At 39.0% G+C, this 16,728-nt stretch overlaps 1 protein-coding gene across 1 annotated transcript in view; it reads right to left on the reverse strand.

The window, feature by feature from the left end:
* Positions 1-5,514: 5,514 nt before the first annotated feature.
* OVA2 (tRNA synthetase class I (I, L, M and V) family protein) overlaps positions 5,515-16,728 on the reverse strand; it is an 84,264-nt gene continuing 73,050 nt past the window's right edge. Inside the window, exons 20-22 of the mRNA XM_088981463.1 lie at positions 11,769-12,018; positions 7,493-7,672; positions 5,515-6,264 (exon numbers count right to left, since the gene is read on the reverse strand). Of these exons, the coding sequence (XP_088837589.1) occupies positions 6,022-6,264; positions 7,493-7,672; positions 11,769-12,018 (673 nt within the window). The 3' untranslated portion in view covers positions 5,515-6,021. The remainder of the gene's footprint in view (positions 6,265-7,492; positions 7,673-11,768; positions 12,019-16,728) is intronic.

Here is a 16,728-nt window from a genome sequence, read left to right on the forward strand (position 1 = left end):
AATATCTTATTTTTAGGTCCATTTGGTTTGCAATAGTAATAGAAATTCTTTGAAATTGGAATCAAAATGATTCATTAATTCCAATTAGTCCTTCAGGAATGAAAATAGAAATGAGAATAGGGATGGGAATAGTAATGAAATTTCATTTTTAAAGAGGAACAGGAAATGGCTATTTCCTTAAATGAGAATGAAAATGATAATTGGAATTAGAATAACCTATTTTGATTCCGATTTTAAACCCCTATTCCCACCAATCAAATGGGACCTTAGTATCAAGTGGGTAAGAGAGAGCAGGCCATGTGCCTTGAATGACGTTTGCCATTTTTACTAGTCATAGCGTTGGGGCAATTAAACGGTTGGGACGTTGGGGGTAATGAGTTATTATTTTGATGGGTTGCAACACTAATGGTCACTTTCTGATGATTTATTGTTAGTGGGGTCGTCTCTCTCGGACCGACCGACGATCACTATTAGAATAAAACAGGATACGAACATTGTAAAGTTTTTGGGTCTTTATAATCATTACAGTATAGGAATGGCAACTGAGCAGGTTCGGGGCGGGATTACATTTCCCATCCCTCACCCCGACCCTCACTCCCAAATCACCCCATCCCCGTCTCCGATCCTTGATAGGGAAAGGAATCCTCCCTCCATCCTTGATCCCGATGGGGATGAATTCCCCGTCGGAGACTTGAATCCCCGACAGATTAAGAGTGATTACCCAATTCCACAGAGATTGAGAGAAAGACTGAGAGTGAGGTCGACAACAAAGAGAGAGATTGAGAGAAAGGCTGAGACTGAGGTCGACGACAAAGAGAGAGATTGAGAGAAAGACTGAGAATCTAAGATTGAGAGTCTGAGACCGAGAGAGAGAAAGTGGATCGTTGCGAGAGTTGAGGTCAGCGAGAGAGAGAGTCGACAGGCGATGGTGACGATAGACGAAGGTTGAAGGAAGATTAAAGAATTGAAACTCTTCTTTGAGTATCTCTTTTCTGTCCTTTGTTCGATGTCCGACGGGCGAGTAGCAACAGCGACGGCGGTCGACGAATCGATGACAAAGACAAAGGAAGACGAAGGCACGAAGTTAGGGTTCAGAAACAGAATTCTCTCTTCTCTCTGTCAAAGACTCAAAGGTGAAGTGTTTTGTGTTTTGCAGTCGAGGGTTTTAGTGTTTTACTATTTTTTTAAGTTTTAATCTTTTAAAAAAATAAATAATAATTATTATAATTATATATTATTATATTATATATATATATATATATATATTAATTGGGGTCAGGTCAGGGCGAGGATTGCATTCCCCATCCCCGTTCCCAAACCCGATCGGGGATTCAGGGATCGCCCCATCTCCAACCCGGACCCTGCCAAAATAACCCCCATGCCCGACCCCATCAGGTCAGGGAGCTTGGATACCCGTTGGGGACGGGAAAAATTGCTACCCCTATTAAAATATGGTATTGGGTATTGTATTGAATAGTTTGGATATAAATGCATGCTTTAAAAATACATATAAATTATATAAATATATTAATAGTATTATATTTAAAGCTGAATTATTTATAAAGAGAAACATTACAATCAACAATGATATCATGCAAAGGCATCAATCCACTATGCGTTTGATAATGACAGGGGAGGGCGGAGGCAGGAGAGAGAGAGAAAGAGAGAAGTGGACATCTTTTCGACGTCGGCATAGAAGAAAGAGAAAAGAAGCTCGATTTGTATTTTATTCTTCCTTTCTTCTTCGTCAGCTCCAACAAAGAAAATTTGAATAAAATTACAGAAACAATGAAGAAAAGCACACAGAAATCAAAAGAATACAGCCTCGTAATCCCATAGATTTCTCCCTGTAAAGGAAAAGAAGGAAGAAAAAATATAGTATATTAACCATAGGGGAATACAGAGACGTCGGGTGGCCTCTAGCCCTCTAGGGGAACGGATTCCAAAACCAAAGGTTTCTTCTCTTCTCAAACCTTCACTTTTCCATCTAATAATCAATCCCTTGAGGCCAAGAATGGTGAATTCTTTGGCTGTAGCAATCTGAACCAAAGCTTCCAATTTAGTGATGGAGATTAGTGGGATATTGGGAACGAATAGAGGCACTCTTTCTTTAGTAACCCAGTTGGGTGGCCAGATTATCCAACGCTTCTCTTACTGTTTGGTAGAATCTTCTCTCTCCAAGAAGATTTCCAGCTTTATAAGGTTTGGCAGCGACGTAGTCATCAAAGGAGGAAACGTCCAAACAACCCCATAGCACCGGTGGTTGCGTCATTGACTTGGGCTCCGCCTTCACTTACATTGATCAGAAGCCTTACGAAAGTGTAAAGAATGTATTGGTGGATTACTTTGCTTGGCTGAAACTAAAGAGGGATGATTTATCAGAGGCCATACACTTTGGATCTCTGTTACGCATTGCCAAAAAAAAAAAAATTCTGGTTTTCTCAAGTTCATCTTCCACTTCCAAGGAGCTGATCTTGAAACGATACCAGAAAATGCGTTCTTCGTACATGAATCAAGAAAACAAGAGGATACAGCTAATCGGAAATTTAGAAATTTAAATGGAGACAGACGAAGATGAGTGGAACCAGGGTAATTTAAAAATTTTAATGTTTGAATAATCTTTTATTCAAATGCTTCATTTTGAAAGTTTTAAAAAGACGGGTAAAATAGTCTTTTCCATTTTAATTTATATGTTTTCATTTTTAACATGGGCAAATATCTTAAGCTACTTAAAAGGACTTTGTCGATAGAGTAATTTTCTGAGCGATTAATAAAGAGATGAAAAAGACTATTTTATCCATGATCTTCCTTCAATTTTTCAAAATGAAAAAAAAAAGGGAAACAGAAAAAGAGTATAGGTCAGGGAGGGAGTGTAGACAGTCGAACAGGGAAGCTAAAGTTTGCTCCGGCTAATCCTCTAGACTTTCCGAACTATGAGGGTTGTGAGTTCTTGCTCATATATGGCTCAAATGACATAGATGTAGAACTGGGGTTGAGCTCAAAACAGAAGGGGAAGCAACAAAGCAGATTGTTTAGATTTGATTAAAACGGAGCGAACTCACACCTGAATCCAAGTCACTAGAGATCTCATCAATGGCTGCCGCATCTGTTGCTCTTTCACACCCCATGAGGAAAACGTTTACAATTTACATGGAAAAACTCACGAACAAGTAGAGCGATACGAAGAAATGGTCTGTGCTGACGGCTGAAAGAGTAAAACGTTGCACACCAGCCATCTGGTTTAGTCTGTATCCTCCATTACAATTTCTTATTAAAATTTCATTAAAAGTGAAAAAGAGAAACACATTCTTCAAGAACACTCGTTGATCTTTCCACCCTCGTTGTCAATCAGCCTAAAGATGATCAGTGGTGAGAAAGAGAGAAGATGGTAAGTCACTAAGTCTAGTTCGAGCGACAGGACAATTCGTCTTTTGGTTCATGGTTCTCTTCTCTACGCCTACCTATGTAGCCATACATGGAAAGATTTTGATTCTTCTTATTTTTCTTCCTCTTTTGTTTCCGCTCTCTCTCGTCTTTCCCCTCTATACTCCATTAAGTCCAGAATGTTCTGTTACAGTAGAAATTACCGTTTTTTCAATAAAAAAAGTTGGTCAGAGAGGAATACATTCACGTAAGCTTTAGGTAAGAAAAATAAGCCAAGAGTTTGGAAGGTTTTTTTTTTTTTTTGGTTCCGCCATGGCTGCGGCTACATTCACTACTACATTCTGTTATGCTTCTGTTACCTAGCTTGCATGGCTAATTCAGCTTTCCTTTTGTTCTTGCTCAAACTCTTCTTGTGTAGTTGGTCACCAACCTATCAAGTTCCATTCCATAATGTTTCTGTATCAACGCTATCAATGTCCACTTCAATCTCATCATCATGCTGGCAGAGGGAAGAATTCTCTTTGATAATCTAGAAAATGTTATCTAGCTTTTCTGAAGGCAAGCTCTGAAGGTTATTGCTGAGTTGCTGCTTCTCTTCATATGTCATGTCCCTCTTATGGAGATCCTTTGCCTTGGGCTTCTTCAAAGAGTTCTTCCAGTAGGAGTAAAAACAGCGGGCTTCACTTGGAATAATGGGAAGTGTAATGGATTCTGACCTACCCAGCTGCCGTCTCGTTTCTGCAAGAGGTTGGAGGTAGGAGGGGGAGCAGGAGCCTTCCTCGAAGTAGGTGTAGATAACCTGCATCATGCATCATGGTCCATCTCATACCTCGTAGGTGTAGGTAACAACGTGGGCTAAGAATCTCGGAGGTGTTTTGTGAAAGCCACGCAGCTCATCTATATAAGGGCATCTACCCCAATGACCCAAGGTATGTACGATTTATTAGATTCTAACTCTCTTGCTATCAAGTTTTTCACCCCATGTATTGGTGGGAAAATTTGCGGTTTGATGTTAGTATAAGTCAAAGTTAGGATTCATATTTAAGTTGGCTCTTAATCCAATCAATCTAATTAACAATCCTACTTTATTAGATAGAACAAAAAGGGATTAAAAGAGATTTAAGTGATATAACTGAAGGGAGAGAGAGAGAGAATAGTGTTATTAGAGAGTAAATATGTAATTTATGAGACAATGGAGACACATTATGATTATTAACTGTAAGAGAGAAATGAACGATTTCCTCAAAAACTGCTACTATTTTCCAGTGTATATGGTAAATGACCACAAAATACAAGCATTTTCCAATAGAATATAACGTCCCAGTCACGTTTAGGAAAGTATTCATTTTTCTATTGGATATCAATTTCTGAACAGTTTATATTGCATTTCCTTTCCTCCAAATTGCATGCAACCAGATGCAGATTTTTTAAACTATTTTATTTGATGTCTGGATCATTTTGTTTGATGCAGAATTTGGAAACTACTTCTCCCTTAACAAACATGCGAGTACTCTGTTTTCTGTTCAAAACAATATGCGAGTAGTGTCTGGATTCATTTTGCAATAACATTGCGGTTAATAAGCATTTTGTGTTCAAAACAATATGCGAGTAATCTGTGTCAGAAATCAAGTACTTTTCAATAACAAATTATCAATTGGGTGGGCTCCTGGTTTTTCAAAAAACGGAATATATCCCTAAAACAAGAAAACAACAGCCAATTTTTTTATTGTTCATCTTTCAGTACTTGAGAAATGCATCCTACTATTTTATTGTTCAAAATACATCTGTGGCGAAATGTTTCTACAGTGAATTCAAGGAAAAAAGACGTGCCAAGGATCAGGAAAGTGAAATCAGCATCTCACGGCATTCTTTTAGTCCAGTGTAACAATATGTTAATATAATTCCAATTTTATTGAATGTCTGAAGAAAATATGTTATCTTAATCGGTTAAGAGTATCATGCTATTAACACAAATGTATCCTTGTACGTTCAAAACCTACAGGTAACTGTCTAAACTCTAAGCATCACAAGTGCAACCTACAATAAAGTAAATCAAGTATTCAAAATTAAATTCAACGTCTCATCGAAACATGACAATAAGAAAGATGACCAACCGGGGGGAAAGGCAGATAAGGATAAACCTGCATTTAGATTAGGTGCACCCATAAAAATGAGCACTGTCAGTGAGCCTAGGCACTACTACTAAAACTGTCTTTTAAACACTGACAACAAATATCATTGGACAGCATGTTTTGATTCTTCTGTACTGAACAGCGCAACATAAATACCACTGGATTTGAATAATCTGAGATAATATATAATACACAACTGCTAGTTATAAAAAAATGACAAATATTAGTGCCCTATGAGTGATTCCAAGCTTTTTCGTGATAATTTACACAAATACATTATTTGCTTATGCCGAATTCAGCATCTCCATGACTTGAAACGTGTTTGAGCTTGATGACTTTATTCAAGGAATTTGAAACATGATTTTGGAGTTATCCAATTATGAAGAGAACCATAAAGATAGACTGGGCGGGACAGCTTTAAGGAACATCCTGGCCTTGGTAGCAGACAACAGCTGGCTGAGTTATAACTGATTTAAGCTTCTTTAAGTTTTCTACAGGCTTAGCTTCAGCTAACTGCTGCCACAGCAGGAAGTAGTTGAGCACCAATAACATTATAACATCTACTACAGAGGGTTGGGTGCTCAGAAAAGGAACCAACTTGGGGTGAGTAATTCCAGCATCTTTCACATTTTGAACCCTCAGCACGTGAAACACCAATCCAAATTCTGCTCTTCCCTCCAATAAGATAATCTCCTTTGTATGGAATATTTTCCATCAATTCACTCTCCAATGAAGAAAGAATCTCAACCTGCAATTTTCATTTTATTTTCAAGGAGTGAGATCACTTTAAATATAACAAATCGACCACAAGGAAATGCAATTTGGTCATGCAGTGCTGCTGAGCACACAGAATTAGAGGTGCCTTGCGGTTTTTTCTCCTTTTTCATTTTTTCCTTTTTTAAAAGAGATCATGGGTTAACTGTGAGTTGTTAGGAACTTGGATTGATTAAGGCAGGGCTTAATACCAATTCTAAGGTTCCAATTCCGTCTGAACTAAACTATGCAGCAGTTTCAGCAATTGATCTGGATTCTTGAATCAAAGCTAGGGGTGATCTTGGAAAGGGCTGGGACAGGTTTAGTACCTATTTCAAGGGGCATAATCAGTCCTAGGCCCAGCCTGGCCAGTACTATTCTGGGATAATGGAAGGGGTAAAGTATTAGACCGTCAAGAAAAATGTCCAGAAAATGTATATGGCAGAAATGAAAATGTTGAGATGGATGAATGGGAAAACTAGAAAGGTAAAGATTAGAAATGAAGGGGCTAAGAGTTGGGGGAAGATAAAAAAGACCTAGGTAGAGATAGTAAAAAATGATTCAAATCCCAGTGCCACCAGGATTTCACGGGGGAGGGGGGTATGGGCATGGAGGATGGGCTACACCTGTTGTCTAGTTCCATGAATAAAAAAAAAGAAAGTAAGAAATGATTCAAGGGCCATTAATTTAACAATGAATATGGTACTGAACAGAACAGAATGGTGCAAGTCATGTAGCCAACCCCATAAAGTTAGATGAAAATGATAATATATGTATATTCTAGAGTAGGCTTGGGGCCCAAATGGGCCAACTTTTTGGGCCCAGGCCCATTCCACAAATTTCTGGGCCTGATGCAGGATCAGGCTTCGACACAAAACCAAGGTCCAACCTTGGAAATTTGTAGGCTGAGCTTGACTAGCTAGCCATGCCAGGAATAATCACCTCTACTTAACTCATTGAATGGGTGAATCTGAAAACATAAAAAAGCATCCACTTATCTGAAAACCCTGTGCAGCCAGTGTAAGCTTTTCTAATTGCCCATTAGGTTCATCAGTAAACTGTAATTCTGATTTATGTCACCCCAAAAGGTTCCCCATCAAATCAATAGATGCAATAACTTAACGCACCAGTGAACCAAAGGAAAACTGAGGAAAACTGACTTCTGGTTCATTTCAGCTAATGAGTAAATTTCAAGTGCCAAAGTGTCCCAGAAACCAACATACCTGTGATGTTATAAATATACGATGCAACATGTCTGCGTCATTTCTGGCAATACACATTCCATGTAATCTTGATGCCATGTCAGCATTGGCAGAATGCAGATGTACTTTTGCATCTAAGCTCGAACCTATTAACTTCCCACTACGAGCAATTTCTAGAACTTTATTCACCTCAGTTCTCAGCTGGACAAAGATGTCTGAATTTAGATTTTCTCATATGATGCAAAAGAGTTATAACTAAAAATTTTAAATTGGTATGCATAACATTTACAGCATAAAGAAATTGAACTTCTATTCCCCAAGAATTTCAGATGGTTAGAACCTGGGCTTTTCATATTTGACTAGCTTGGGTCATCTTCAAGAACCAGAACAATTAAGAGCAATGGTGAAAACCGGACAGGACATTGAACCAGAAAGGGACCCTTCCCTGGTTTTTCTGCTTTACGCAGTGCTTCAACCTCCAAAATATGAGTATTCAATGAATTGGAGAGGGTTCTGTTTGGTTCTACCTAGTTCAACTACCCAGTCTGGTCCAGTTTCCAAAACAATGGTTTAGTTTTGCTAGCAAAGTCTTAGAAAATTTTGAAAGCTGAAAAGCCTGAAATTATGAGTTCATCTCTGTTATTCACTACAATAATTAGACTCTAATCTTATGGCCTAAATTGGAAATTAAATCTTTTGTCCAGATCTCCCGCAAGCAAAAACTCTGCTCACATAGCATCCAGCTGCACATTGGGAATATCTCCCTTACATTATGTTAAATTCATGGGGAAATGTTCCCAATGTGCGGCAGGATTCCCATGCTTTCACAGTGTGTGCAAAGTTTTTGCTTGCAGGGAATCCAATTGCATTTTTTATTTGTTGCCATCAATAGACTTCTCACTTACCATTCCAATAAGACCAACACCTAATGAATCTGATGTTTTCTAATCCAGAGAAATAGGTGTGTGAATTGGTTATGGGATTTGAAGTTTGCTATTGTTGGTATTTGGAATTGTTTATGAATTAAATTCCATATTAGAGTCCCTGCTGGTTAGATATGTTTTTCTTAGTTCTAGTGAGATCTGTTTCTGAGTAGTTCTTAAGATTGGATTAAAATCTGTAAAAGGGAAGTCCACCCTGCTAATTGAACATGTGTGGTGCCAAGGATTGGTGTAATTGGAGTTTTTCTTGTTTCTTTCTTGCCCTCTAGTTTCCGGTAAGATCTTTCCTTTCTTTCCAATTCTCCCTCATACAACAATGGTTCTGTCTTCTTGATCTTTAATGTTTCTATCTTAGTTCTTGTTGATGAAAAACTTGGTTCATTATAATTATATATGACCTTGCCAGCTCATAACATCTTTCATCGTTAATTACCTATCTCAAATGCGCATATTCCACTTTGGATAAATTGATCTGCCCTTGTTTCTATTTGGAAGTTACCAAAAAGATAATACAATTTTTTTCTGATAACTAATTAATAATTTTTCTTGATCAATAACTGAAATTCATTAATAATTTAGAAAAATGGAAGGTACATAAAAAAGGAGGAGATAAACCCTCGTAACTCTCCCGGATAGATTCAAGAAATAAATTACAATATAACCCAGAAATAAGTGTTTCTCCCAACCCCTTATTTACCTAAAGCATCAGCCATGCAGTTGGCATCCCTCTTAACCCAATTCAACTTGACTTCCATTCCTTGTGTCAAATGTCTGAACTCCTTCCGACACAGCAAAGATTTCCACTCTCAACGAATCCCCAACACCAAAGGGAGCAGAGAAAACAGCCACAATATTGCTTTCCTCATCCCTGAAAACACCTCCAGTACCTGATGGTCCAGGATTTCCTTCACTGCTGCCATCAAAATTCAGCTTGATGAAACCATCAGCAGGGGGATACCAAGTACACTCAACTAACCCTTTCAATGGCCCAGAGTCAGCCACTTCTTTCCACTTCCTCATCAAATCAACAGCAGGAATTCCACCAAATATCTTTAATTTCACCCAATGGATCACCCTAACTATAATGGCTTCACTTAGAGCATCCTTACTTCTTTCTTTGCCTTCAAAGAGCCCCTCATTTCTCTCTTCCCAAACAGTCCAGCAAACTGCAGCCCTTAAACATCTCCAAAATGTTTTTTCCCTCTTCTTTTGCCATCTAACAAAGGTAGGGTCAAACAGCCTTTGAACATTTGGCGGGGGTATCCACCTCTGTCCAAGAAAGGAAGAAAACCATTCCCAAATCGATAATGTAAAGACAGGAGATTAACAAGTGATGAGTGGACTCCCCATTAACCTTACAAAGAATACACCAATGAGGGGACAAGCAGCAATTAGGTCTTTTCCTTTGAAGAAGCTCACATGTATTAATTCTATCCAAACAAAAAAAAAAAAAAAAAACTTCCTAGCAGAAACCCCCAATCTTATATGGAATAGGCTTACCCCAAACCTCTTTCTTGGGAAAAGGTTGGCCCCCATTATCTACTAGTCTCATTAAGGACAGAAAGAAAGAAGCACAAATGAAGGTGACTGAAGGGGAAAGAGTACAGATCCAACAGTCATTAGAAGAAGGATCTAAATAGAAACCCTCAAGGTTTTGAAAAAAAATCAAGGCTCTGTCAACTTCATAGTCACGAAGACCTCTTCCAAGGCCAAGGTCCCACACAAGCCCGAAAGTGGAATTGGAAGGAGACACAGAGGAAGCAATAGGTTCGTCCTTCTGATTAGAGATCACAATGGAAAGGAATAAATCTTTAGGGGAGGAGTTACACAAACAAACCAGCTCCCAAAATTTAACAGAATTACCGGAGCAAGGACTATACCTAACAGGGTTAAGGAACAATGGCAAGATAGCATGGATAGACTTCCAAAGCTTTTGTAGCCCTAGCCAGCAGCACACCAGCATCCCAAACATCAACCACAAGACCATAAAATACTGACAATCACCTTCACCCACACCAGCATCCCAAACATCAGCCGCAAGACCATAAAATACTGACAATCACCTTCACCCACAGCTTGTCCTTCTCAATAGACAATCTCCACAACTACTTCACCAACAAAGCTCTATTTCTCACTTGTATATTCCCCAAACCAAGCCCACCAAAACTTGTTAGGAATCAAATTTTAGGAAATTGAAATATTTCTTAAATTACCATGCAAAAAAGTCATGAAAACATTGAGAATTTCATGAGATTGATGTTTACAATTGAGTTACTTGAACCCCTAAATAAAGTAAGTTACAGATAGCCACCCGATAGTTTGGAGGTGGTAATACCTAGCCCCACAAACTTTGTTTTGTAACAATACCCCTCTGAACTTCTAGATTTAACACTCTGTCCCCTAACCCACTAATGAGGTTGACAGTGGAAGTGGAATTGCTAAGTTTCCCATTCGAGATTCTATGGGCTGACAGCAACATATATATATAAAAATTATGAAAATAATAATACTAAAGTAAAAATCATTCTCAAGGCATTGATAAATGGATCACTCTATTTATCAAAAAACGAATTGATCATTCTCAAAGTGTGCTCAAGATGAACTTTGTTGAAAGACGGTTGAAAAAAAAAACGTGTGCAAGGATTTTAGAAAAACTAAGTTAATTAAAAGAGCAAATGGCCTCATAAGATAATATAAGGGTAATTTGTGGTTTTAAAAAATGTTTAACAGAATAGCTCATGAAGTTAACTGACAGAATGCCAATGGTGTGGACAAAGTGTTGAAATCCAAAATTTTAGGGGGGGCTTTGTCACAAAACAAGGTTCAGGCGGCTAAGTGTCACTACCCCCAATGTACAGGATGGCTGTCTGTAATTTACCCTTCCAAATATATTGCTTATGAGAACCAATCTCCCTAGAAATTTCATGACACAATTGCTAAAGAATATCTGGTTGTGATGGAAACATCAGCAAGTTTTCTCATGGATTGGAAAACAAAATTTTCCATAAGAGATAAATATGAACAAGATATTTATTAGTAAAGTAATGCTCTAATGCCATGGGTCTTGTCCACCATGGAGCCCTTAAATCACAAAGATTAAAAAGTTAATATGGGTTTTCATGTGAATACTGAGTTAAAAGGTGTTAAATGTTCCCCTTTTGTGATTTAAGGGATCTGTGATGATGAAGCCCATGATGCTAGCAATTACCTTATTATAAGCCTAAGGCATAATTTGACAATCTATTGCACTTTATTTTTTAAATGCTGATAGAAAACAAGCATATCAAACTCAAATTTGAAAATCTATAAAACAATCTTTATTTTACTGAGTGAAACAGTAAGGATCTGATCAATACCTCCAAAATTTTTGCCCAAAAGTCCACATCTTCTGTAGCCATGGAGAACCATCTCTCATCCGATTCTGGCCATCTTGACTCAAAAACAAATTTGGCAACAAAGCCATCTTCTGTAGTGTGCTCAAAAGGAAGGCTCTGCCATACATCCTCAGCCAAATGTGGCAATATTGGAGCAATTACCCTCACAATAGAGAGAAGATGTGCTGCAAGAACTGTTTGACAACTTCTCCTTGTAAAGCTCGCAGTGCCCCTGAAATATTAATCCCTTCTAAGCATAACGCAAAAGCAAAGATACATAACCATGTATTTCTGTTCAAAAGTCAACATAAAGATGTATTGAAAACTCAGAATGAATAAATACTCTGGAATATACTGTTTTAAGTAATGATATCAATGTTGTCATAAGATCTTGATGAGCCAAAGGAAGCCATGCAGGGCATCATGTTGAGAAACTCTATTCCCTACTTGAAGAGGTTATTTAATCATTCTAACTGTTGAGAAAGATTATTTCCCTCACTGATAGGGGTAATATGCCTCCAATTCTTTTTTTTTTTCGATCAGCAACACAAAATAATCCTTTTAAATTAGATAAAAAAAGAACAACAAGAAGTTGTGAAGAGATAAAATAGAACCCCTTGCTTAGCTAAACCATCTGCCAAATTGCTTGCAGATCTTCTAACCCAATTGACTTGAAATATCATTTCTCTTGATAGCCTTTTGAGCCATCTGAAGTCAATTATTAAATTCCCAGTTATTCCTTCTTCCTTTTTCAGCCAACTCACCACTGTTCTCAAGTCACCTTCAATAATCAATCTTTCAACACCCAATTCCTTTACTTTCTCCACCCCAAAAACTGCTGCCAAGAATTCTGATCTGACTACATCACCTTGCCCACCCCAATTGAGCCCGAGTACAATGAGAGCATATTTCCTTTCTCATCCTTTATTACCCCAGCAATGCCTGATAGACCTGGATTACCCACAACTACCCTCAAAATTCATCTTCTTCCAACCACAACTTGGTAGTGCCCACTCCACAGAAACTTTTTGTCTTCTAGAGGAAGAATCAGCTATTGCACCCCAAGACTTGAAGAAATTGTCAACCTTGAAACCAGAGAAAAGACTCAAGGTTCTAGACCAGTGTGCCACTCTTAAAGTTATTACCACTATCAAAGCTTCCTTGATTCTTTCTTGCCTTCAGAAATCATTAGGTTTCTTTCTTCAAAGACTGACCAGACCACTGCTGCCGTCGAACATCTCCACAAGGTCTACCCCTCCTCTTAGTGCAACTAAAAGCAAACAGATTAAACAACCCTTCCAAGATAACAGGAGGGGACCACTTGCACCCAAAAAGAGAAGAAAACCATTCCAAATGCAGACAATAAAAGGACAGGAGATGAACAGATGAAAAACAGTCTCACCATTCAACTTACATAAAAAACACCAGCTGGGGGCAAGCACCAATTTGGTCTTTTGCTTTGGATCATACTACAAGTGTTAATACAACCATTAAACACTTCCCAACAGAAGGCAATAACTTTTGGTGGAAGAGGGGAGAAGGGGAAGCGTACCAAATTTCTTTCACAGGGAAAGGAGACGGGTAAGTGGCTACAAGGGAGTTCAAGAAAGACTTACATGAGAAAAGCCCTGCAGAATTAGGAACCCACACCCTAGTATCCATATCATCTTCCCCCAAAACCACTGAATTTAACAAGCTTAGCAAATCTAACACACTGGATATTTCAAACTCTCTAAGATTCCTAGTAAACCCAAGGTTCCAATTAAGCCCTATGGAAGAAGAGTTCTAGGAAACGAACTCAGACAGGTCAACATATAAGGCTGGAGAGTGTAAAAAGGGATGGAAAGATCTCAGACAGAGGATGCTCCCCAACCCAAACATCTTCCCAAAATCTAATTTTCTGACCCAAGGATAAATCATACCTGACATGGTTGAGGAAGGTAGGAATGAAATCATGGATGGATTTCCAAGGAGCAGCCAGAGTAGCTCTATGCAGGCAACCAGCATCCCATCCGTTGTTTGATAGCCCGTGGATACTTGCTACGACTTTGTCATACAATCTTTCATTTTCCTTAAGAAACCTCCAAAACCATTTGCTTTACAAAGCCAAGTTTTTCATTCTAACATTTCCAATCACCAGGCCTCCTACCTTCAACCTTACCACCTTCTCCCATCTTACCAAGTGATCTTTCTTATGGGTTACTTATTGATAAAACTCAGATTAGATGTTCATATATGTTCAGATCAGAAGAAAGAGAAGGAAGAGAGAGAGAGAGAGAGAGAGAGAAGGAGAAGAAGAAAGAGAAGGAAAAGTAGAAAATGTCACACCGAACTAGAGAGAAAAGTCAAAATCCCTCTAGTCGGCCCTTCTTTTATTTATACTCTTCTAAGATATACAAGGATTACCATTGTGCTCTCACTTAAGTGAGAACCACATCAGCTGAGCAATACATATATAACTAAACATAAAAGGACTGTACTACCCCTGTACAACCGACTCTAACACTCCCCCTCAAGCTGGTGAGTATATGTCATATAGTCCCAGCTTGTTACATATGTAGTCCACTCTTCCCCGATTCAACCCTTTGGTAAACAGATCTGCCCATTGATTTCCTGTGTTCACATATGCTATACTTATCACTCCACTAGCACCTTCTCATGTACAAAGTGGCAATCCACTTCTATATGCTTCGTCCTTTCATGAAACACTGGATTAGAGGAGATATGAACTACAGCTTGATTATCACAGTATAGCTTCATAGGAGTGTCAATCAAGTATCCCATCTCCTCTAGTAGATACTTTAACCACACCAGTTCGCATGTCGTGTGAGCCATAGCCCTATATTCAGCCTCTGCACTGCTTCTTGCTACCACTGTCTGCTTCTTACTCTTCCATGTCACTAAGTTCCCACCAAGAAAAGTGCAATACCCTATAGTGGACCTTCTGTCAGATATGGACCCGGCCCAATCAGCATCTGTGTATCCCTCTATCTCAAGACTTCCTCCACTCTTATACAACAAAACACGACCTGGAGCACCCTTCAAATACCTCACAATCCTTAGGACTGTCTCCCAGTGTGGGATTCTAGGATTCTGCATAAATTGATTCACTACAGTGACTGCAAATGAGATATCAGGTCGAGTGATGGTTAGGTAATTAAGCTTACCCACCAGCCTTCTGTACCTTCCCGGATCCTCAAACTCCTCACCTGTATCACTACCCGATCTAGCATTCAGTTCCATAGGCGTTTCAGTTGGTCTGGCACCCAACAACCCTGTTTCTTCTAGCAAATCAAGAACATATTTCCTCTGGCACAAATTAATACCATTCTTGGACCCTGCAACCTCTATCCCTAGGAAGTATCTTAATTTGCCAAGATCCTTTGTTTGGAAGTGATCATGCAAGTAAGTCTTCAACCTGTCAATTCCTGGTCTGTCACTACCTGTGATAACAATGTCATCTAAATATACCACCAAGAGAATCTTCCCAGCATTTGATTCATAGATGAATACGAAATGGTCAACCTGACACTGTTTCATTCCAAACTTCTTCACCACTTCACTAAATGTCCCAAACCATGCACAGGGAGATTGTTTAAGTCCATAAATAGTCTTCTTAAGTCTACATACCTTCTCACCTTCCCCCTGAGCAACAAACCCTAGTGGTTGCTCCATGTACACCTCCTCAAGAAGATCACCATGTAAAAAAGCATTCTTGATGTCAAGCTGAAAGAAGGGCCAATCATACATAGTAGCAAGAGAAATCAAAACACGAACTGACCCAACTTTGGTAACCGGAGAGAAGGTGTCGGTGTAATCAATACCATACTGCTATGAATAACCTTTGGCAACTAACCGAGCTTTCAACCTTTTAGCACTCCCATCAGGTAAGTATTTAACCGTGTACACCCACTTACAGCCGACCACATGCTTACCAGGAGTAAGAGTGGTGAGGTCCCACATATGAGTACGAGTCAGGGCCAAGAGTTATTCTTCCATTGCTTGGCGCCACCCTGGAGAAGTGAGGGCTTCCTGGACATCCATGGGAACAGAGACAGAGGATAACATAGAAACAAACTATCGATGGAAAGTCGAAAGGTGAGATACAGAAACATAATTGGAAATGGGATGGAGAGTGCAATTGTGTTTACATTCCGGCAAAGCAATAGGAAGATCAAGGTCAAAACTTGGGGTTGGGGCTGGGGTGGGATCAACTGTCGGATCTGTCGACGGTGACGAAGCTAAGGGAGGAGCCAACGCCTGACGATGTGTATACACTTGTCGGATAGGTGGTCCTCTCTTAGGTAGCTGCACTGGAGGCGAATACTGGGTCACGACCAGAACAAGAGGAACGGGATCCTCAACAGGAACTGGAAGAGGAGGTGATGGCAATAGAGGAGAAGAAGTATTTGACTTGGAGAAGAAAGGAACAAACTCAAAAAATGTAACATCAGAACACACAAAAGAACGTCGAGAACGAGGGATATAACACTTATATTGTGTATCCCTTCAACCTGCATTAATCCTTTCTAACTCCAAAACTACATTCTTCTTGAAAATCTTGTCAGAAGCCAGCTCGCCAATCCCTTTATCAACAACCCTCTTCCTCCTTATTTTCCACCTTATCAGAAGATCGTACACTACTTTTAATCAAAGGACATCCTATATTTCTCTTCTAATTCTTTAAAGGTTTTCCAAGCAAACTACTCCCCCCCCCCAAAAAAAAATAAATAAATAAATAACCCCAAGGACTTGCTCAGCTCCACTACCTTATCTAAATCAATTGACTTTTCAATACCCATTCATTCGAATCTCATCCTCACTAATCTCACTTGACTCATTGTCTTCAACGTCTTTTTCATTGTCCAAATCAGGACTATTGTTTTCTTGCAGAGGTCTAGTCTGATATTTCCTCTTTCCCCTATAAAATCTTGAACAAGCA

This window comes from Nelumbo lutea, chromosome 3 (genome assembly GCF_056320005.1).
Source record: "Nelumbo lutea isolate HS-2025 chromosome 3, American lotus-T2T, whole genome shotgun sequence".
In the NCBI taxonomy this organism is placed as follows: Eukaryota; Viridiplantae; Streptophyta; class Magnoliopsida; order Proteales; family Nelumbonaceae; genus Nelumbo; species Nelumbo lutea.